This window comes from Echiichthys vipera (assembly GCF_963691815.1).
Source record: "Echiichthys vipera genome assembly, chromosome: 6".
Classification (NCBI taxonomy): Eukaryota; Metazoa; Chordata; class Actinopteri; order Perciformes; family Trachinidae; genus Echiichthys; species Echiichthys vipera.
The window spans coordinates 14,153,274-14,176,633 of record NC_139831.1 but is presented as its reverse complement, the minus strand read 5'-3'; the positions used below and the strand labels follow the sequence as shown (position 1 = coordinate 14,176,633).

Below are 23,360 nucleotides of genomic sequence, written 5' to 3'. Positions count from 1 at the left end.
TTTCTGTCATATGAGACAGTAAATCAAAAGTATTAAGCTTTTGGACTGTTGGTCAGACAATACAGTCGGGCTTAAGACATGACTGTAAGCTCTGACAAATCATAAATGCTATTTGTTCCGCTATTAATACACAGAACACAATCTTACAGTATCTGACTGACTGTCTGAATGACAAAGAGCCAGTCCAGCCAGAATAATGTTGTTGGACAGAAAATGAAATGCCGGACTGTGATTGTGTTTTAAAATTGCTTTATTTTCAGTAAGGTAGGTGTTAAGCCTGACTGGATAAATTTACTCATGAGTAGTCATTGTGGGCTTTCTCAAAAGTGTTGTCTGTATGTACTGCCCTTTTCTTGATAACTTGTTCTTGTTGCTCTTTCACCTGTGAATCAAAAGGGTTTTTTGTAGTGTCAGAATTATGTCATTTTCATGTACACAAGCTTCCTAGGTCACTCACAGAAGTTAAACCCTGTTCTAAAGGTGGTTTGATTAGTCATAACCACTACAACCAAGTAATAAGTAAACCCTGCATGACTGAGACAACGGCAGGCATTCACATACAACCTCAACTAAATAAATTGTTGCTGTAAGCTATCACGGGTTGTCCAGTTTAATACTGTAGTTACATTGTTTCTTTAAAGGGTAGAGAGCCACTGCGCTGCTATGTGACTGAATCAGTGAGTTTGGGGGTGGGGTTATTGCTGATTTCTCATGTCAGTGGTTTTAAGGCCACACGGGAGACAGCTTGATATGTAGGCTACAAGGTGCAGAGATTTGGAGGGCTTTGAGAAAGAGGCGGAGGATCTAGAATCAATCTTCTTGTTTAGGCCCTGTTTTCATTGCACCACTTGAAATTGTTGGTGGGGCTGTGCTTTAAAAGTTGAAATGTCCTTGGAGTTAAGTGTTTATTGTTTGATAAATCAAGTTGATCTTACAGTAGAAGCCATAAAAAATAAACAACATCTGAAAGAAATGCAGAAGTCCTCTGTTTTAAAAGTTCCCTGAATGTCCTCCTCTGCCGCTGAGCACCCATCTCTCGCTTTCTCTACTTTTCTCTTCACGCCATTGATTTGCACTTCTCCCCTACCATTCAGTTAACCTTTATCTTTTTCCTCCCTGTTCATGCAGTGGTTCCTCTTCTTCTGATACAGCTCTTTAGGACGAATCAAGTGTTATAAGGCCGCCAGATGAAAGCCCAGTCCACAGTTGTGCATGTTGAGCAGCTTATATTTTATAGTAGAGATGTGTGTTTGTGTCAATCTGCAAAGGCCAGTCTATCTTACCTAAAGCTAGTATCTCATGTTTCTCATGTATCTTAGTTTTGGAAAGTTTTTGCTGTTCTAGTCAATAACAAATAGCATATGAACAAAACTGCAGTAAAGTAGAAGTCTGTGCTGTAATTGCTGTAACGTGTAGCTGTAAATATTTATTCATATATTTTTCTTCTCTGTGCAGGTTATTTGCCAGCTTCCGTGGGATTTGATGTCACCTCTAGATTGGTTCAACTGAAAATGGAAACACTGGAGTCTGAGCTGACCTGCCCAATCTGCCTGGAGTTGTTTGAAGATCCCCTTCTCTTGCCCTGCGCCCACAGCCTGTGTTTCAACTGTGCCCACCGCATCCTGGTGTCCCACTGCTCCACCAGCAAGCCCCTCGAGTCCATATCGGCCTTTCAGTGCCCCACCTGTCGTTACGTCATCACGCTGAATCACCGCGGCCTGGAGGGCCTTAAGCGCAATGTGACGCTGCAGAACATCATTGACCGCTTTCAAAAGGCCTCCCTTAGCGGGCCCAATTCCCCCACTGAGAGCCGGCGCCTGCAGCCGCAGCGGCCTCACACCGCCACCATTAGCGGTACAATAGCTGGAACTATTGGCGGGGGCGGTGGCGGTGGCACAAGTGGAAGCAGCGCCCGCGGCAGCCCGGGCACTTCCAGCCACTCCCATCCGCACGCCAACCACACCAATCACATCAATCACACCAACGCAAACCACAGCCCAGCTGTCGTTGCTAAGATGGATCCACGCATCAGCTGCCAGTTCTGCGAGCAGGATCCGCCGCGGGAGGCTGTCAAGACGTGTGTCACGTGTGAGGTATCGTACTGCGACCGCTGCCTGCGTGCGACGCACCCCAACAAGAAGCCGTTCACCAGCCACCGCCTCGTGGAGCCGGTTCCAGACACTCACATCCGCGGCCTGACCTGCCTGGAGCACGAGAATGAGAAAGTCAACATGTACTGCTTGGTGGATGACCAGCTCATTTGCGCCCTCTGCAAGCTGGTGGGGCGCCACCGAGAACACCAGGTGTCCTCACTCACTGAACGCTTTGATAAGCTCAAGGTTAGTGCTCCATGCCCTTTCCAGTTTACAAAGCATGCGATAATGTCATATCAGCAACTATGCCTGTGTTCTGCTCTTGCTTTCTTTTGTCTGATTTCTGTGTTACTCAATAAAGGTAAGTCGCCATCTGGAGCAAGATTTGATTGAAAAAGACTGATGATTTACTGTTGAGCTTTGAAGCTTATTCACATTCTCAGTGGCTCTAATTTGTAGGCTGCAATATTTTACTATGATATCTTTGTTTGCCGAACAGTAAAATCTTTAATCCATCCATTCCTACCAAAGGGATGTTTATTCTGTGCATTTCTGTTGACTGTGAACTTTCAGCACTGCCACAATTGCATCACACACCCTCACACCAGCCTTTGTTCAGCAAGGACAGAGAGACAGATGGCAAACAGAAAGAGTGAGAGAGACAATTGGGCTGGTGTGCTGATGAGAAGGGCAGAGAGAGACGTCGAGCAATAGGGAGGCCATCATTATAATAGTCGATGAGCTGGCATTCCCTGTGGCCACTGAGCTTTCAGAGGCTCTGCGTAAAGTCCAGGACTGCTGAATCAGGGTGAAAAACAACAGAGAGAGGCACGAGCTTGAGTTAATTCCATCACTAAAGACCTAAAGCAGCTGGCTGCATCAGCTGGCCTAAAAACCTTTACCACAAGTGTGCGTGCGCTTTTTTTACATACTTCTTAATGCACGCTTTTTTCAAAGATTAAACATTGAATGTGAATACAACTGGGCTCATTAAATCCACAAGCTTTCCAGCCATATCCAGTTTATGCAATTCCAGAGTTTTTAAGGACCTCAGTATGCAGAAATACTCAAATACACATAGAATCGGTGGAAATTACTTGTTTGCACTGCATGAGAAAAACTGCATGTTTTTGTCTTTCTGGGATTATTTTAAAGTGGGCATGTCTGTAAAGAGGAGACTTATGGGTACCCACAGGTCAGAGGTCAAGGGACCCCTTGTCAAAATTTTGCCTAACTTTCTCCCCCCTCCTGACAAGCGAGCATGACATGCTACCAATGGATTCTTTAGATTGTCTAGTCACAAATGATTCCAGCATGATCACTGTAGCTTTAAAACTGAGCCTAGTAAAGCCTCTGAAAGACAAGGCGGGACGTCTGAACGAGGGAGAGGTTAACAGATTAATGGTCCCTGACACACACAAGGATAATATGTCAATAATAATAGTAAATGCTTCTTGATTTTTCTTTGTTTTATAAAATGGTGTTTAACTATGTGTCTGCAAAAACAGTAAAAGCAGTAAAATCATAATCTGCGCACGTAGATACTGATATTCCCCAGACGTAAATTCTAGATGTAGAGAACCAGGCTCTGGTTTTTGCCCTGTAGTGTGGTTGAGATAACTTTACTGTGACTGTCTAGAATGGGTGAAAGTTAGAGAGGCTCTGCATTTTCACTAACACAACATTGTGTAAAAAAAACCCACTTGTGACTAAAAAATAAAATTCCTAATTGCAAACATGATCCTTCGTTGCTGAGATGTACTTCACTGTAAATCTCCAAAGGCGTCTGGGTTAACTAAATAACATTGATGATTACTGTCCTCAGGGTGTGAGCATGTTGCCATGGTGTCAAATATTTAGTACAGGGAAAGCGATAGAGAGGAAAAGATACTCGAGTAAGCACAACATTGGCAGTTTTAGATCTGTGTCTCTAGAAAGATGCATGTTTGAAACTAGATGCTCTTTTTTTTCACAAAGACAGTACATTTTAATGGTCTCACATTTGGGTTTTTGTCACTCTGCATTGTAGGGTGGGTGTGAGAATATGTCAGCAACGTTTACATGTTAACATTCCGTGTAACAAATATCCATCTCACTGTTTGTGCAGTGAAAATTGCAATCCAACATGTATGCATGTATTATTAATGATACAAAAAGTTTGGCTCACACTTTTAGTTTTGCGCCAACATGTCAGCAAGATTCCACCTGCCCAGCATCTCTCATCGGGTTAACCCACTGGAGTACAGAGTTTATTTTCACTAGCATTTTACCCTATTTAAACACCACTACCCCCCCCCACACACACACACACACACACACACACACACACACACACACACACACGCACACACACACACTCCCTTCTGCCACCATTCTGCATTCTCTACAGACTGTGGGAGAGTTTACTGTAAGTAGCTCACTAGCTCTCCCCCTCCTTTTCTCTCTCCACTCCATGGCTGGCTGTGGTTCTTTTGAACGTTCCCCCAGCCAAGGCTTTGAACTTGCTTGACTTTGAAATCCCCAATCTACCCCAAATCTGGGAGGAGACCAGCCCCAGTCCGAGCTCCAGCTCAGCTCACCAGTGGCATTGGTAACTAACTTATAATCTTTTTCTCTCTCATGGCAAGGAGGAGGAGAGGAAGTCCTATTTGTGCAGAGCTAATCATGGAAGATGTAGGTCAAAAGTGTGTGTGTGTGTGTGTGTGTGTGTGTGTGTGTGTGTGTGTGTGTGTGTGTGCGTGCGCGCGTGCGTGTGCGTGTGTGTGTGTTAAAAGTAGTATTCACTGAAGCACTGTGTGATGTTTTTCAGTTGTATGTAACTTACTGAGATTGTTATTGACTGGTGTTATGCGATACCCTAATCAGCCCTTCTAATTTTCCACTCGTCAGTTTGGCTTAATAAATAGTCAATAAGCACTCGGTTGCCTCGGTTTAACCTCTGCCATTTGACCTCTGGATTACCCTTCACAATTTTTCCTCGCTCTGCTGTGTACGCTAGAAGCTACTCTGTCACTCTGATTTCTCACACATTAAGAGAAAGGTAAGCGTCCCTGGGGCAAGAAAGGTGGATATTGCAGGGGAGAAAATGCCAACAAGTGGCAGAGCTGTAAAAGACAGAATGTGCCACGGTTGAAACTTCAGGGAAGTGAGCTTATTCCCCAGGCAGCTGCTAAGCAGAGCTCTTTGCTCGGAAGCAAAGACATTTGTGTCTTGTAATTGGCGGACCTTGTTAATGGTGTTTTACCTTGATATTCTTAAAAGACTTCAGCTTTAAAGGCACTACACTTTTGATTTTTATTTGTTTCCACACAATCAGATGCACTGAAACCACTTCCAGCTAAGAAACATTCTGCTGGAGCGTTGAATGTCTCATCACCTGCTGCTTTGGAAGTGTATGTGGCTCATTAGAGTGTCATTCTGTGGCAGCCTCACATCCCCTATCAGAGGTTAGAATGTGTGTGCTGTTTGCTCTCAGAAAAGTGTAACGCCAAAGGTGCAATTGCAGCATTGTCGGCGAAATGTCTACCACAGGTTCATAACTGATGAAAACTTCATAATAAATCCAGGTTAATTTAATTTGAGTCATTAATTTATCCCCGGTTCACTCCTCCTGACAATCGGAGGAGAGATCTGGTCCAGGAACTTGGTCAGTACCGATGTTCAGCCCAGATTATCTGGTTAATTTAGCGGTTTACAGATCCAGTCCTAAACTTCTGAACTACACACATCTTCATCCATGCCCGATAATTTTCAAACATGTTTGACATTTAGGTGTCAAAAATCAGGATGATTATGGTTATGATTATGCACAGAGCAACTAATGGTGTTACCAAGCAAGTGTAAACATTCTCGCCCTCGAGGCTCACGTTGGCTCGCATTCTGTTGACAGAGAGTGAACCTGACCTCACTTCTAGTTTTCACAGAAGAACCCGTGTTGACAGCCCAACTATTTTTTCATCCTGACTTCTTTTGCCTCCTGCTTTTGTTTTGTTTTTTCTCACTGCAAGGCATTATTATTAGCAAGTTGTTGCAACACATCAGTCCCATTTTTTTAAACGTCTGCTTACCCATGAGATGTGTGGCGAGACATCACGTGTGATGGTGCATTGCCATCTTAATATTATCCTGTAGTGTTTGGTGCGCCATTATTTTCAAATCTTATAGTGTGTGAGATAGTATAATCTGTGAAGTTTCTCCTGCTGTGTGTGATGCGACACGATTTCAAAATCAGTTATTTTAAACACTTGTGTAGACTGAGCCTGGCTTTAGCTAAGCAGTTAGACTTTTTCTTTAGTGGAAGCAGTTGCCAGGCAACCAGCAGTGACACCAGACATTTGCTGCTCCAAAAGGCAATTTGGCATTTTTACACTTCGGTTTTTGTACAAATTAAACAAATGAGCTATAAAGTGTTAATTGGTGAGCTTTAGAGATGCTGGTAGGCAGATTTAGTTAGCTTTGAATAGAGCCAGGATCATGAGACAATATGTATAGTCACCTTGCAGCCCCTGTGTCTACGTGTTTGTGTGCTGGTGTCTGTTTCAGCACACTGTAGTCATTGTTTGTTTAAAGAGAAACACCTGGATAAAAATAAGAGGTAAGCGAGAAGCCAAAAGCCGAGAAGAGAGACGGCTAGATGAGGAAGAAACTGGACAAAGAATGAAAGAAATGTAAAAACGATAAATGGATCACATCACAAGGATAAGTTTTTCTCACCTCTTCTCCGTTACTGGCAGTTAATTTACTGACTATCAGGCTCTCAGGGGTTTTGAAGAGTGTGCGCTTTAGCATCAAGTGCTGAGCTGACATGGTGGCAAAGCCTATAGCAGGGCGGCTGACATTTGTGGCACTCAGAGCAATACTTGAAATAAGCGGCAGATAAACTTAAAGACTCTGGAACTTTCAGTGGCGTCACATGTGCACTAACCCTGCAGCAGTGGGTATTGTTGTTGTTGTGGTGTGTGTGTGCGTATGCGTGTGCGTGTGTGTCTCCGAGGTCTTGACAGGTCTCACACATACTTGTACCAGATGATAGTGTGCTATGTACATGAGTAGAATGAAGAAATATGCAAAACATTTTCCAAGCGATTATTGGATTAATTCCTGTTTCGGAAAAGGCAAGCATATTGACACACATACATGCTCACACACACATTCTGCCCTTTTGCTCGCTAACTCTTCCCTCTCCTAATTTCATTCACTCCCTCCAGCCCTGCTTCTTTCCCTTTATCCCCCGCCGTTTTCTTCCTTTGCCTCAAACCCCCCACCCCTCATATTTTCTACATTTCCCCAATCTAAGCTCCTTATGGCACTATCGTATTCTTTTTTTGTGTGATGTGTGCATCACACTCCCTGCTGACTCCACTCCTGCTGTATTTACACCCGTTTGCTTTGCTAAATCCAAAAGGGAGCCTTCATATGAGCACGCACAAATAGACCCAGAAATTCATGATTCACAAACTCACTTGTATGTTCACCCACACTCACAGATAGGGGCAAAATAAGAGTTCAGCCCATCTTATCTGATTTATATGCGAAACTCAGACGGTGAGGATTTTAAGAGGAATTTAAAAGAGTGCAATGTCAAGTAGTCAACCAAAGTGAAGTCTTTGTACAACCCCAACTCTTTCTCACTCATACAATTTTCTTATTCTTTCTGCTACATGCACAGACTCTCCCCACTCTCTCTGCTACTGTCCTCCCCCTCTGTCACTATTTCTGTCACTTCCTCTGTTTTTCATGTGGTTACATGAACATCATCCTTCCCACCTGTTTTTTGTTTTTCTCTCACCTCCCTCTACCTCATACTGGTTTAAGTCCACTTGTCTTTTCATGTTGCTAGCAGGCAGAATTGATACACTTGATGTCAAAATTAGAGAACAAATTGTAAATACTTGATTTATTCTGTAATACTGATATTTTTTAATTGTTCATTCAATTTGATAGAATATCCGCTGGGGCCATACCACTGCTGTACTGAGAAAGCCTTGTTTAACATTGTTTAAATCTTAAACCTCTTCTGACACAATGGTTACTGTTCTCTAATTTTGTTTATTGTTTTTTTCACAAAATAAAGGGTTTTGTGGAAGTGCCTTGGTTATTTAAAAAAAACATGCTAGTACAGCATTGGTATAGCCACAGCGGATATTCTATCTTGTCCTCTAATTTCGATCTCCAGTGTATGTTTTATCTCTATTTAAATGTCATTTTATGTGTTTCTTTCCAGTGCTTTTAATGTTTTATGTAAAGCACTTTGAATTACCTTACAAATCAACTTGCCTCACCTTGCCTTGCCTACCTCATTTGGCCCCTGTCAGGTCTGCCTGGTTTTGGGTAGCACCGTTCCATTCCTCCCGCAGTCGCCCGCAAGCCCACATACTGCAGCAGCATATTACTGCTGAAAGGGAGACCCACAGCCCTCCAGTGTGTTTGTGCGTAGGAGGGTATATGATTGCTTTCAAATATGTGCGCCTGTGTGCAGTATCTACAGGTGCGAGTGTGAGTGTGTGCGTGTGCCTGCGAGCACATGTGGGTGTGCATGTGTTTCAAAGCAGATGCTATTAGCTCTGACATGTGTGGAGTGATTTGGAGCTGAGTATGAGATGCCAGGGGAAATCATGGCTCTATCTGGAGAACAGTGTGAGATGGAGCACACTTAGTCATGCTGACGGAACCACCAAGGACGTAGTAGAAAGCTTTTAGTGTCTGTGTGCGCCACTTCTGTGCCTACGTGAGTTAACATGCCTATCAGGTAGTGTGTGTGTGTGTGTGTGTGTGTGTGTGTGTGTGTGTGTGTGTGTGTGTGTGTGTGTGTGTGTGTGTGTGTGTGTGTGTGTGTGTGTGTGTGTGTGTGTGTGTGTGTGTGTGTGTGTGTGTGTGTGTGTGTGTGTGTGTGTGTGTGTGTGTGTGTGTGAGAGAGAGAGTGTGTGTGTGTGTGTGTGTGCATGAGCAAGTGCCTATACTTCACTACTGTCAATGCATCATGCATGTGTTGCTAAAACATGTCACGCCAGCCCATCATAAAATTTAGTGGGTCATGAAAAAAAAAAGCTTATCAAATCACTCCCAGGCACTGCATGTATCATGCATATGCACAATTTATGCAGAAAGAACGTGGAAAGCTTTTAAGAGCTTTGGTGTCAGCAGTGATACAATGCAATACAGAAAGAGGAATATAACCCATATTACTCATCTCCGAGTTTTGTGTGTATGTTTGAGAGCGATGTACAAATTCACCCATTCCAATTTATCCATTATCCATCAATGCCTCCCCTCACCTTTTTTCCATAAAATCAGAGCAGGTTTCACTTGTGGAGCTGGATTCTTGCTATCTTCAGTTGTGATAGTGTGATAGTGTGATACTGTCTCACTGGATGGTCCATGTGATCTACTGATATAGATTAGCTATAGAATACATGTAAGGTCACTCATTAGGCATATATCTGCAAATCAGTGTTGTTCATCGTCTTTAAAATTGAGGTTTATGACTCAGTATGAACTTTAAATGTTTTAAGCAACTTATATTATTAATTTTCTCACAAAAATAATAGCTAGGGAAACACAGATTCATTGGCCAGACATCATTTTCTGCCAATGTTTGCCTTGTTGACAGCCATTGGCCTATCGGCAATTAAGGTGATGGCAGTTGCTGATGTTTATTTGTTGTGTGGCAGTTTTGCGCTAAATATTTATTATTATTTGTGGTAGAGCTCAGAAAACGGCACTGTAGCTAGAATCTGCTGCCATTGCACCTGCTGATTAAGAAAAGAAGCCATCGGCTGGACACCACTCATTGAGATCAGCGACAAGAGCGTTGTACCTTTGTGCTTTTGTTAGGCTATGCAAGTACTGAAAAATACTTCTCATTGAGTAGAGGGTTGTATAGCGGGCTAAAAGGCCTCTGATGCAGTTGTTTTTCAATTTCAAAAGGTTGTATTAAAGGTTGATTGAATGTTTGCCCATTCAAACATAGTGTAATAGTGAATGACTTTAAAACAGTTGTTTTTTTATTTAATGAAGATTTCTTTGTTTGCCTGACACAAAAAGGGGACTAGATAACAGAAACAAAATAAACCACATTAACAACGGCTATCAGCTGGTGTCAGTATCAGCCCTATCAATAACATTTGTTTTACATAACTTCATTTTAAAGTCCAATTTATCTCATGGTCTATGCCATAAAATATGTGTGCTTGGTTTGCAAGCTTTAAGAATGTCCTTTTAGTGTCCCATGGACTAAATCTTGTTTTCTGGGCTTTTTCCCGCTCTCAAGGATAAAGATTCCTGGGTAAACATTTTTTTTATTTTTAGCATGGGAATAGTCAACTTCAAAAACACTGAATATCAGCACAAAAGATTTTGCACCATCAGCCTCTATATCCGTGCTGGATGAACCTTGCCAGCTCTTCCTTTCCTGTCTTTCATCTGCTTTTCTCGCCACCCCTTTTTTTGCCTTTTTTTTTTTTAAACAAGTCTTAAAAATGGAATTCAGGCACTTGAAGGGTTGTGCTGTGTGTATTTTAGCGTAAAGCTGTAAGAAGCTGACAACATAGGGAAGCTTAGCTGAGCCTCTGACTCTTTTTTTGACACTCAAGGAAAATCCTTTTAACTAAGCAGGTGATAAATACAACTTTTTGGATTTCTGGGGCGTCTATCAAACAAGCATATATATGTACAGTATATTTACAACGCATTCAATCATGCCAGAAAGAGTTTAAGTGTAGGTTATTTATGTTCTTAAAATGTGTGATATGTATATATATATTCATGGTTTGTTATAATGCGTGGTAGATCATAAACTCATTACTATTTATGTATTTTAGTAAGAAAGCTGGCAGCTACATCACAATGTAAGAGGATTTACACATTTATCAACAGTAGAAGCTCATCCTGCTAGGCTGATGTTATTTTCCACTGGCTTCCCAGCATTTTGACTCCAACCTTTCATAAAGTTCCACATTATTTGCCTGTGATATCTGATGAGTAAGCACTCCCTGGTATTAATCTGCAGCAATCCCTGGCACAGATCACATTTATAAGGAGGGAAGGGAAGGGAGGGGCTCTGTTTGAGGAAACTGATGACACATGCAGTCTATGAACATTGCTTGATTTAGAAATTATATTTCCGTGTCTCTGGGGGATTTGTAAAAGAAAATGTAAAGGCTTGATAAAAATCCACTCATTTTAATCATACCAGATATTTTATAGTCAAAGGGTGCCTTGAGTCTCCCAGAAGCTGTTTTGGCGTGTGGCTCAGGGACAGTGGACGAGACAATGAAGCATAACAGGAATATTTATACTGAGTCTGGAACGTCAGTCAACATCCAACTTCTAAATTTCATCCCATACACACACGTACACAGAAGTATGTGTATGTATGTAGTGTGTGTGCGCATGTAAAGGCCCGTTGAGTGACAGTCTATTTTCCACTTGTGGCATGTTGTGGTGTCACACACTTCCTTTTTGTGTGCTGATGTGTGCGTGATGAGTTCTGCATCCTGCTGTGAGGCTGCCAAGCAGGAACGGTGTGTCGCCACCGGGGAGACACTTCGACTGAACTAACGACACCAGTGTGAGATGAATAGCACGTCTTCACTGGCCTGAGGACAACTGGGGCCTCTGAGACCTCCCCAAACTTGAAATAGCCCGATGGTGGTTAGTATCCTCTGAGCTGCGCCCAGGGTACAGTAACCACATGTTAATAATAGTTTTCAGCATTGAATCATCTATATTCTCTAAATGTGAATTTTGAAAGAGTGAATATCAACTTGAAATATTCTAACTATAACCACTGCGTGAATTTAATTTGCTTTATGAATATTATATTAACAAAGGATGAAATTACTATGTACAGTATAATTTTAAAGGCTTCACTGTGGCAAATCCACATATAATTATCACCTGACTGCAGTTCCCCTCAGCTCTGTACAGTATCTTTGGTAAAACTTTCTATGGAGACTACATCTATAGTGCATTATGAGGGCATTCTTAGTGAAATATAATACATCTATAATGCTTCATGACTACACAATGATTTCTAATGCACTGTATCAGGAGTAGTTAGTGTCTTATGGATGCTTTTGTCTCATTTTAACTAAAGGTTGACTGAAGGAGCTTATAATACAATATGGCTTCCTAACATCACCTATACACACCTTAACAATCAACTTTAGTAAGGACTCAGTGTGCTTAAATAGTCCATGCAATATCATAAGTTAATCATTGTATGTAGGGCTACACAATTATGGCCAAAATGATTATCACAATTATTTTAATCAATATTGAGATTATTTGTTGACTAACCAAATCAAATTTTAATTGTCACATGGGCTCGTTATACTGGATTCACATCCATATGGCGCTACATTGCTGCTAATGTACAATTATGTTCATCAAAATAAAATAGTTCTTCTTATTCACCAAAAATTAATTGCATCTCCTTAAAGAATAAATAAAAATAAATAAAACAAGAGAGAAAATGTAGCAAAACGTCAACAAGGCACTTTTTTACATTTTACATTGTGCAAATATATTTTATTCTTGTTTTGTGTCACTTGCCTTGAACCCGAAATGCTTCCACAAAATGGATGACGATCTGATTCTCAAGCCCCTCGGCCTCGCCAAGTTAGCTGCTCAGTGGCTGTCGACTAGAAACTAAGCTGTGCGGTGGTGCAGGGAACAACTCTGATTGGCTCATGGAGGCATGTGATCAGGCAGTGGTTTATGGAGTGTCAGAGGCTTAAAGAGAGAGTATTTTCTCTATTTCTCTGAGGAGTGCTATATTGGCTTTGCAAGGAAAAAAACCTTTGATACAGAGCGTTCCATGAACAGAATGATGCATTGTAAATATCACTCAATCAAGCGAATCGTGATCGTAACAAAAGTTTGATTAATTGTGCAGCACTAATCGTATGTGTTTGGTAGAGTGTAGTACATATTGTTGCATTTATAATAATTAATGCTTATCATCATAACATTTTATCGTTGGTGGTAAGTAAAGTGTAATGCATTTCAATATATTTAAAATAATCTATACTGTAGGTCAAATTTTAATAAACTATGCAGAGAATTACAAGTTGTGAAGCATTATAAATGCATTATAATTAACTATGAATGCCCCATAATGCACTATACGTGTGGTTTTCATGAAATTTCATTTATATTTAAGACAGTGGAGCATTTAGCAGATAATAAGACAGATATTACCCTCAGGAGTTTTTTAATACCAAAACAGAGCTAGAAACTTTTGAAATGGCTAATACCGCTCTTTGTCACCTGGATGCATACATGGGCAACTGTTTGCTCACATGTACACCATAACAACTTTATAAGGTGGTAATATATCAGTGTTGTGTTATCAACATTAATGCATGCAGGTTGGTCACACCAGAAAATGGTACAGTAGCACTAGAAGCCAGCTGACTACATCACCTGCTAAATCTGTAAAATTTTCTTCTGCTTGATGAAAGTGTTACTGAGCCTGAAGGATTGGAACTTAAAAGCACCCATTAGGTCTTTTGCCTTAATCAACGATTGATTGTAACTTTATATTCTTTGTGTTTTGAATTCAATGTAGGTTCAGCACTGACTCAACTGTGTAGACAGTGAATGTAAACTGGAACCAGAACGAGCCTCAATTGCATAATTTCCTCCAATCTAGGAGCATTTTTGACTACTTGGTGATAGTCGCCCTCCATTGTAAATTGTCATTATGGAGTGAATTTCATTTTTGGAAGGCAGTGGATCTGACCACTTCAGTTTCGGCTCCAGGGCAGCTGGTTTCCTTTTAGCGGCTTCACTGTCACAACTGCTTGAAATGTAAAACGCATCATTTCCCTTTCAGCAGTGAGCTGAAGAACTCAATGGCGCTGGGTGTTAAGAGTGACAAACGACCAAACCTGGATGTAGACCATAATACACAGACCTACTTAAGTTAGTAAGAAACCAATCTGTTTACAGTTCCGCTTGGTTGAACAGCATGTCATAATTGAGTTATGTTTTTGGCTTTCATGACACTGAAGCAGTAGTAAGACAGCTTAAGCAATCCTATAAGGGGGGCAGTCAGTCAGGGATCAGTTGGTTTAGTTCAAAATCACAAGAGTTAAGACAGAGAAACGTGAAATACAGAAAAAGAAATACTGGCAGGTAAACTGAGGAGTTAAAATAGCCTGACTGTTCTCCTAAATTGGTCTCCCCATGGGCAGCCGTTATTTCCCATTTTGATTTACTTTCAGTTGTGCTGATGGCATGTTTGGCAGCTCCATACAATGACAGCAAAGAACAATGAGTGAGCGTCCGTGAGATGGGTGAATGGCAGAATGCATGAAAAATAAAACAACAGACTTATGCATGAGAAATGATAGTCGTCCAGACTAAACATATGCTTTAACTTCATTTATATTTTCCCTTCCGGCCACAGAGAAGTAAAGTATGCATGACATAAGAGAGAATAAAAATGAATCATGTTTGATGGAATAAAACATTACAGGGTCATTGATTTGATACCTTCACAAAATCTGGCAGCAAGGGCTTTAAATATTTGACCCACTTGGTCGAGAATTTTGGTCCACATTTTTCTGAAGTAATTTTTTCCCTAACATGAATGCAATTCACTTTATCTATCCAGTCTTGTATTGTGGATGGTTCAGGAAATAACCAGCGCCTTGTGAGCGTTTTTTACAAATAGTTTTAACAAACATATATTCATCAGGACGCCTGAAAATCGGAATTTGTTGATTAAATAATGTTGAGAAAATTGCAAGGGCAGATAGAGTAGTGTTGTACAATTGGATTCCTAAGCGTGTGTGTGTGTGTGTGTGTGTGTGTGTGTGTGTGTGTGTGTGTGTGTGTGTGTGTGTGTGTGTGTGTGTGTGTGTGTGTGTGTGTGTGTGTGTGTGTGTGTGTGTGTGTGTGTGTGTGTGTGTGTGTGTGTGTGTGTGTGTGTGTGTGTGTGTGTGTGTGTGTGTGTGTGTGTGTGTGTGTGTGTGTGTGTGTGTGTGTGTGTGTGTGTTGTTTTGGCTCACCAAGGAGGAGTTCAGTCTCCCACACTGTTCTCAAGCATCTCGCTCTGTCTCAGACACAGCTGCCTTGGAAAGAAATATTCATTCCGTTCCCATGAATCTCTTGCTTCCTGAAACACTAACATTCACTTTCAAAACAAATACACACACACACACACACACACACACACACACAAACAGAATCGTGAACACCATTATCTGTGACATACATATTGTAGAAAGCTAGGAAGTGCTGCATATAAGATATAAAAAAAGTCACAACCTGTTATCTGTGCAATATTTTGTTTGTTGATATTTTTAGCTGATGCTGTTGTATATGTCAGTGTTAGTTAAAGTTTTCAATATATACTGAATTGATGTGTATTCAAGTAGTAACATTTGTATCTCTTCTTTCATGAGGTATTTATTTAAGAAACAGGAGAAAAGTTGGAACGTCTATTTTTTTGAACGCCTTTCCAATTTGAATCATTCATCTACTGTGATCATCATTTTTCCAAAACGACCATCTCGGAGCTGAACCAGAAAATAGAATAAAATCTGTCCGTAAAATGCAACTGCTGCTTTTGGCAACAAATACAATGTGTCTGTGTTTATCAAACAATGAAACAATTCTCTCTACCTCCCTGTATTCAGCACTCCAGGGTTATATTTCTCTACAACGTGAACTCTGTACCACAGGTGCATCTTGTGTCAGGGGCACCAGACACCCAGCAGTATTAGTGCGATGTATACAATTTATTTAGGTTTAGAGGATTTTGCCACAGGAGCCGAAAGGAGAGGAGCACCTGGGAGCTTGTTCGTTTTCTTCTTTGAGAGAGATTGAGAACACAGGTTTGCGACACTAGGCGCTGATGTACAGTAAAAGCCAATGTGAGGGGGGTGCGCTGATGCGCACTTAAAAGTATGCATCAGCGCATGCATGGGCTTCTTTTATGGCTTCTAAAAAGGGACACATCACATATCCTCTCTGGACAGCATGGTGGTGACAGCAGCAGCCAGCACCCTGTCTACTAAAGCCCCACAGAGGAACACAAAGCCACATGTACATCTGAGGTCATGTACTGTATACCATACAAAAACGGAAACACCATCTGGATATTCATATAGAAAAGAATATCAGGCTTTTTCTTGTTTGTAAAAATTACATTGTAAGTGTTAGAAAATGGCATGAAAGTCAATCCCCATTCTCTATACATACACAAACACACACACACGCGCACACACACACACACACACACACACACACACACACACACACACACACATCACACACACACACACACACACACACACACAAACACAAACACACACAGAAACAAAGGCCTTCTCTGTGTTTAGTAGCTCTGGTTCCAGCTTTGCACACCTTATTTAGAGATTTCCCTTTGCAATATTACAACTAACAGTGCTTGTAAAAGCCAGTAAGATAATGCAATTGCTTTTTTTTATTACCTTGGCCTAATCTACGCATACACGGTCATTGTTAAAAAATAGGGTTTTTCCTTCCTTCCTTCTTTCTCCCATCCACACAAGCACTGTTTTAAATCTCCAACACAATGTAGGGCTATAACAAGCATGTCAAATCAACAGGCAGCGACATAACCCTGACTCTTATGCCATGTTACAAAGAAGGAGCAAACGATTTTGGCCAATCAGAAGCCTGAAAAAAAAGAAAAAGGTATTACTTAAAGGCTGCAATGGCGTATCGACCTTCTTTAGCGCCTCTACCCTAAATGTTGTGGGTGGATAACTAACAAAAAACCTAAAATAATGATCTTCATCCTTCTAATTCTGATGTCAATGATATGCAGGAACATCCCTGGAAATTTCTGTTTAGATCGGGTTACGTTAAAAAAGTTCAGATCCCCGGGGAGTCGAACCGAGAGGAATGTCTGTTCCAGATATCGACGCCAGAGAGCCAACCACATAAAAATCACAGGAACGCAGGGAATGTGTCTTCCCTCTTTGCAGCGAGCCCCGTTACCATCCCTGACTCTGTCCTGAGTGGTTCCCTGCACTATAACAGGTGTGTGACCAAATCAGGGATGGATAACAGTGAAGCTGAGACACAGCTCGGGTTATGTGACTCTGAACTTGGGCCTGTCATCCCTTCAGAATTTTCTCGCCCTCAAATAAATGTGAGCTGGAGCTGGCATGTCAGCATGTGAATCCATGACTCCAAGCAATAGGATAAGGCTAAGGATGTCAGAGTTATGTGTGCAATAATAATCTGATTTTTTCCCCCTCCCTGTTATCATTGTCTCTCACATTTGCTCACTTCCTCTCTTTATGCTCCCACCTATTACTCCAGTGTCCATCTCATTTTTTTAAGGCATCCTGCCAGCAGCTGGCATAGTAACAGGTGTCACATATAGGTGTTATGTAGCTGCCATCAGCACTAGAGTTACGTGACCTCATCTATAAATACATAGATAGTGACATGATTTACTGGCCTGCTTCCTGGGCACTGTCGGTCCAATTAGATAAGGCAATGTATAGTGGAGATACAGTAAATCACTTCGCCCACCTTGGAGGAAGCAAACCCATCTGTTAGGGTGGACAGAACAGCTTTGATACTAATAGAGTCGCTCTGTCTTGTCACTGACCACTGTCACTTTGTGTAAAAGGGAGGAGGGGAGTGTGTGCAGCCTCTGACTTGTTTTTATTGTATTATGTGTGTGTATATATTTGGATCTTTTTTCTGTTCTGCATTTGAATACCTGCTGGGCTCAGCAGGGGCTACACTGTAGTGGGCGAGATAAAAACGCTTCAGGGTGGAAATCGCGGGTCTCTTGTTGGCATTAACTACTGTCACATTCAATACCGCTGAAACAGCAGCAAACATAAAGCTGCAGTTTCTCTTTTGTAACTACGATTGTGCTGTTTTGTTTCACTCGCCCTTTTATGTAATGCAAGTCAATTTCAAACATGTATTGCCTCATATATAGAGTGCAGGGAACCCATTCAATAAGTCACATGGTTTATAACCAGATTTATATAGATTAAGGTTTGTGCAAAAACGAGGCTTTAAATCAGAGAGGCGGGGAAGTGGCAAAGTATATTTGTGGCAGACTGAGTTTAAGCCACGCTGAGATCTGTCGAGATAAGCAAAAGTTTAAGATAGGATTTTTTTTGGAAGCTCAAATTTTGAGACTGTAATAAAAGGAGCTTGGAATCATAGTTGCTTTACGTCAAAGCTTTCTGTGCCTCCTTTCCCCCACAAATCATGCGTCAGTAACGACACGGATTTTACATTACAGGCCTTTTGAGCAGGCGGCAGAACCTCAGGTTACATCTCACCACACGTCATGACATGTGCTCCTCTGTGTGTTTTTAAATACATGCGTGTGTATGAGCATGTTCACCCTCCTGCTGGTCGCATTAGTGTCATATGTTTTCAGAAACGAGGCGTTAGCCGCCTCTAAAGCCTCTCTCACCTCAAAAGAAATCGACTAACTGCATTTCTCATAACCTTATCGCACTCTCGCAGAGCCAAACCCCCCACCCCCATTTCTGTAGTCCATGTGCTCAGATGAACTCCTCTGGAGGTTTTTACAAGAAGTTGACAAGTGTAAAGCGTTTAACTGGGAAAGTGTCAGTCTCTCCAGATTATTGTTCCTGTTACTGAACATTTAGAAAGATGACGCGCTCAGCAAAGTGGATTATTTTGTAGAACGTTAGTTGTTAAAAATCAGATAAAACATTTACATTTCAAATTGGGCGGCTATTTGAAATGGTAGCCAAAGCTGTTTTGTTATGTCTGCTGTGTATCTTTAGGCAACAAACTGAGAAACAGAGACAAAACAGGGACTAAGTCTTAACAACAGGACTCATTGTCATAGTTATTTAGTTTTTACAAATTAAATAAAGGCAAAAGGAAGAAATGGAGGACAAGATGATGGAGGCCGGGTTTGAGGAAGAAATTGGGAGAGAGCGACAGCTGACATTGTACAGTAGAGTGACAAAAATGGCTGCGAAAGCAAGAGCAAATAGTGGGGGCAGGAAAGAGTGACTATAGGGATTCCATGATGTTTGACATTCAGTGAGTTTCACTCATCAACGCTCAAGGACAAACCCTCGCTTCCAGCCAACCTGCCTCCAGCAAACCTTGTTATCTTGGCTTCAGGTGTCAACACATAGATCAACTTAAGATTGTGCAGAAATGCTGTTTAAAGCTGTAGTTTGACATTTTAAGGAAATATGCTTATTCGCTTCCTTACTGAAGGTGAGCGGGATTGACAGCGCTCTTGCATCCGTATGCTAAATATGTATCTGGAGCCAGTGGCTGGTCATGACTGTATGCAGGAGGAAACAGGTTGCCTGTCCAGAAGTATCAAAATCTGCCTACCAGCACCTCTTAAGCTAACTAATTAGAAATAGAAAGACAGTTAACATATTGCTTGTGAGGGGTCGTTCAAAGCTTGTTAGGAGTTATGTGTGCTTGTGGCCCAGGGAAAGAAACTGTTCTTAAGTCTGGTGGTCTGTGCTTCAATGGTCGTGCAGGTGGTGTTCAGGATGAGAAGACTCCTTTAGAATGTTTTTGGCTCTGCAGAGGCAGTCGGAGCTGCAGACGTCTACCTGGGAGTGCAGAGGGCAGCCGATGGTTTTCTGTGCCGTGTTAATGACTCACTGTAGAGATCTCCTGTCTGCTGCTGAACAGCCAACATACCACACCAAGAACCTCACTCATTAACATGTTAAATTGTGTTTGTTAATCCATATGGAAGAAGAGGGCAAAGAAATAGTCTGGCAGTTTTCGTACATATTAAACAAACGGCATGGCATTTGTTAATTAATGAGTTTAAGAGATGCAGTTTGTTACCTTTGGACAGAGCCAGCTGTTTCCTCCTGCTTCCAGTCTTTGTGCTGAGCTAAACTAACCAGCTGCTGGCTTCAGCTATTCATTCGGGTAACACTTTCTATGAAGACCACATCTATCGGATATTATGAGGCCTTCTATAGTGAATTATAATGCATTTATAATGACTACACTCATAAACACAGATTTGTGATGCACTATATATCAACAGTCCTAAAACAAACTTCATCTTCTTATCTAACTCTACGAGAAAGTGATTAAGCACATGTTCCTAAAATGTGATTCTGTTTCATGTAAGTACAAGTCCATTTTCTTTAAACAGCAAAAAGTTTGTAGAAACGAATTAGCTGTACTATGTCATTTCTTTGTTTTTGTGTAGCACAGTAGCCTTTATTTTCTTAATGTCACTCTTTGAAACTGAGATCATACAAAAATGTGCATTATTGAACTATTTTAGCTCTTATCCCTTTTTATTATTGTTTTGAGGATTATAGGAATGTGATATGAGTCTCAAAAGAGCAATAAGTAAAGTTCACTCTATAATTAAATTTAAATTGCAATATAGGGGAGGAGGAGGGAAACATAGAGATGAGCTGACGGTCACAGTGTACATGTTGATGCATGCATTTAGATGCACAGAGGGAAGACAGGGATGCAGTGGTAGAATGATGACAATGATGACAGAAAATAACTTCTGCCTGAATCAGTTGCCTCTTCCACGCAGCTTGTCTCAGCAGGGTTTTAGGTGCATGCACTGTACGAGCTCCACCAGAAAAGCCCTGCATAGCCAATGTTTGTGAAGTTCACATGAATTTTACACAAGCGTAAGTGTGCTGCGGCCCTCGTGTTGGCCGTGAGATTATCCCGTGTGTCACTTTGCCCTGAGTGATATAATAAAACACCGGCAAGGACAGTCAAAGCTCTGGGGTCGTGATGAAAACTTCACAACTGTCATTTCAGTTATTCATAGCAGTTTCACAGGCAAACAGCTCTGAATCTCTTTGTCTTAAGGGAATACTGCACCAACTGTTCTCCATCATTCTTTCCCAATGGCTTTCAATAATGTTTTCTTTTAGTATTAATAATTTAATGAGCGACAGCGAGCGTATAATGGAGGTTACAAACCAGGGAGAGCCAATTAATTTGAGACTGAGAGTGTAAAAATCAGCACTATGCCTCTGTCAGGTCACGGTTTTAACCATCTGCCACAGATTTGTATCAGCTTTGTAACTAGGCAAACAAGTCTCTGGTCGACATTTGTCACCACCACATAAATGTCTTTTCCCCCTTCCCCTTCCTGACTTAAGGTGGATGTCTTGGTGCTTAAAGGCTTAAGGGGAGGTTTAATGAGAACAATACTTTGATTTCAGCAAAGCATTCTTTTTGCATTAGCTTACCTTGAGTATTTCTATTCTAACAAGTATTTCTATTCTAAAAGAAAAAAACAAGTGCAATTTCCCAGCTTGGGATCAATAAAGTATTTCCATTCAAATCTATACCAGGCGCCACTGACAGCCATGCTTATCTCACTTCTGTGGTATGTTTTTTAAAAACGCTGGGTATGGCTGAAATACCATACAGTTATAGTACTTAATCAGAAGCACCTCCTGATTGGAGAAATTAAAGTAAAAGATGCTGGTATGAGATTCATGCAGAGAGATGTAGAATTGTAAAGCTGATATGAAATGACCTAGGAAATCACCCGACTCCAGTGAACGAAAAGCAAAATGAGGTACTTTTGTGCTTTTGCACGCATCCATATTGTTTTCTAATACAAGACATACAAAGCCTTTCAACCTCATCTTGGGATTTTCTGCACCCTCGGCACCCAGCTAACCAATGAGGTTGCCTGTTTTTGCTCTTGGTAAACATCTTCTTCAGCAGGCGCTTGTTTCAGTGTGTCAGCTGGGGTCCTCATTATGCTGTTATATTTGTGAGGGCTGTACACGGCACATCTCTGTGACCTCCTGTGGGTGCTGGCTTTGCCAATCTGCGCTGCCACTGAAATCTAATCTTTTTCACACAGTCAACCTAGATTAAAGGTCACATAATGCTCATTTTCACGCTCGTATTGGTATTTCAGCTTTCTACTTGACCATGTTTATTATTTTTCTCTCTCTGTCTAACTGAATATACCTGTATTTACTCTGTCTGAAATTCAGTTTTAGCACCTGTCTCATTAAGCCCCGCTCCCGAAAAGCCCAGTATGCTCTGATTCATCAGCATTTACTGTGCTCTCAGCATAACTAACTAACTAACTGTAGCAGCGCTACCTATAAATGTGTGACAACCGTATTACAACCATACAGACGGTTCGTTTAGAGGCACAGTTTCTGAATACGGGTTGTGTGCCTTTCTCTGTAGATTGAGCGCTTTGAAACTTTCCCAGTCTTTATATAGAACCTCAACCTGTTTTATAATTAAAAAAAGACATGGAAATGTCACTTTTTGCAATATTGAACCTGTTAATGTCAAAGTCGAATGAAAAAGAGTTCTATACTCTACTACTTTTTCTTCACACAACATTTTGATGATTGGTAATATTTTACCATCACACACCTCATCTGATTTTAGTTAGTACTGTGTGCACAGTTCAACGTGTGCCTAAGAAACACTCAAAAAAAAATGTCTACTAGAGCCTTGGACTGAACTTAATTAATGTATGAAGTTCTTTTTCTTTATATGTCCACACATCTGGGGACAAAATTGGTGAAAATTCAGCGTTCTTTGCTAAAAAATGATGAGTCAATGGGCTTTTAGAGACACATGGCCAAGCAACGGCCTCTTGGTTCCCATCAGGAAGAATGACTCAGACCCAAAACACTGCGCTCTCTGTTATAGCATTTCAGAAAATTAGGCAAAATGAATAACTGTGTCATATAAATATACCAACGAGCCAGCAGTTAGATAATTGTATTACTGCCAATGAATTGTCTGTCTGTGTGGCTCTCTCTCTCTCTTTAGCTGTTAGGCGCTCTTTCCTCTCTCTCTGTCTCGATGTCGCTTTCTGTGCTTTTTCATGCAGGAGCTAAGCGGGGCATTTTGGCTCAATTAATTTGGTGGGTATAAAAATTCCATTTGCAAAATACAGCCAATCAGGAAGAGAAGAGGACAGTGAAGCCCATCATGCTGCAGGCGTGCCTTGGGAGGTGAATGTAGAAGACAGGCAGTTAGAGCAAACCATGGAAATCCTACCTAACGAACTGAGTCGTGTCTGAACTGTCACACATGGCATCTATTACAAATCCAAATGACAAAATATCTGCAGTGAATAGCTGAGGTTTTTATTTGTTTATTTTACATTGAGAGGGCACATTAATAGAAAATATTTAAGGTTTGCAAAAGTTTGCCCAAAGGCTCGTTTCCATAACTTTAAAACCCTAAAAAAGTTTAAAAAGAAATGTGTGGATTATGTCAATAGCATTGTTATAATGC

At 41.2% G+C, this 23,360-nt stretch overlaps 1 protein-coding gene across 4 annotated transcripts in view; it reads left to right on the top strand.

The window, feature by feature from the left end:
* mid2 (midline 2) overlaps nucleotides 1–23,360 on the top strand; it is a 159,244-nt gene that overhangs the window by 70,434 nt on the left and 65,450 nt on the right. For all 4 annotated transcript variants that reach the window (XM_083914915.1, XM_083914912.1, XM_083914914.1 and 1 more), the window contains exon 2: nucleotides 1,456–2,339. In XM_083914915.1, coding sequence (XP_083771041.1) covers nucleotides 1,512–2,339 — 828 coding nt within the window. In that variant the 5' untranslated portion in view covers nucleotides 1,456–1,511. The remainder of the gene's footprint in view (nucleotides 1–1,455; nucleotides 2,340–23,360) is intronic.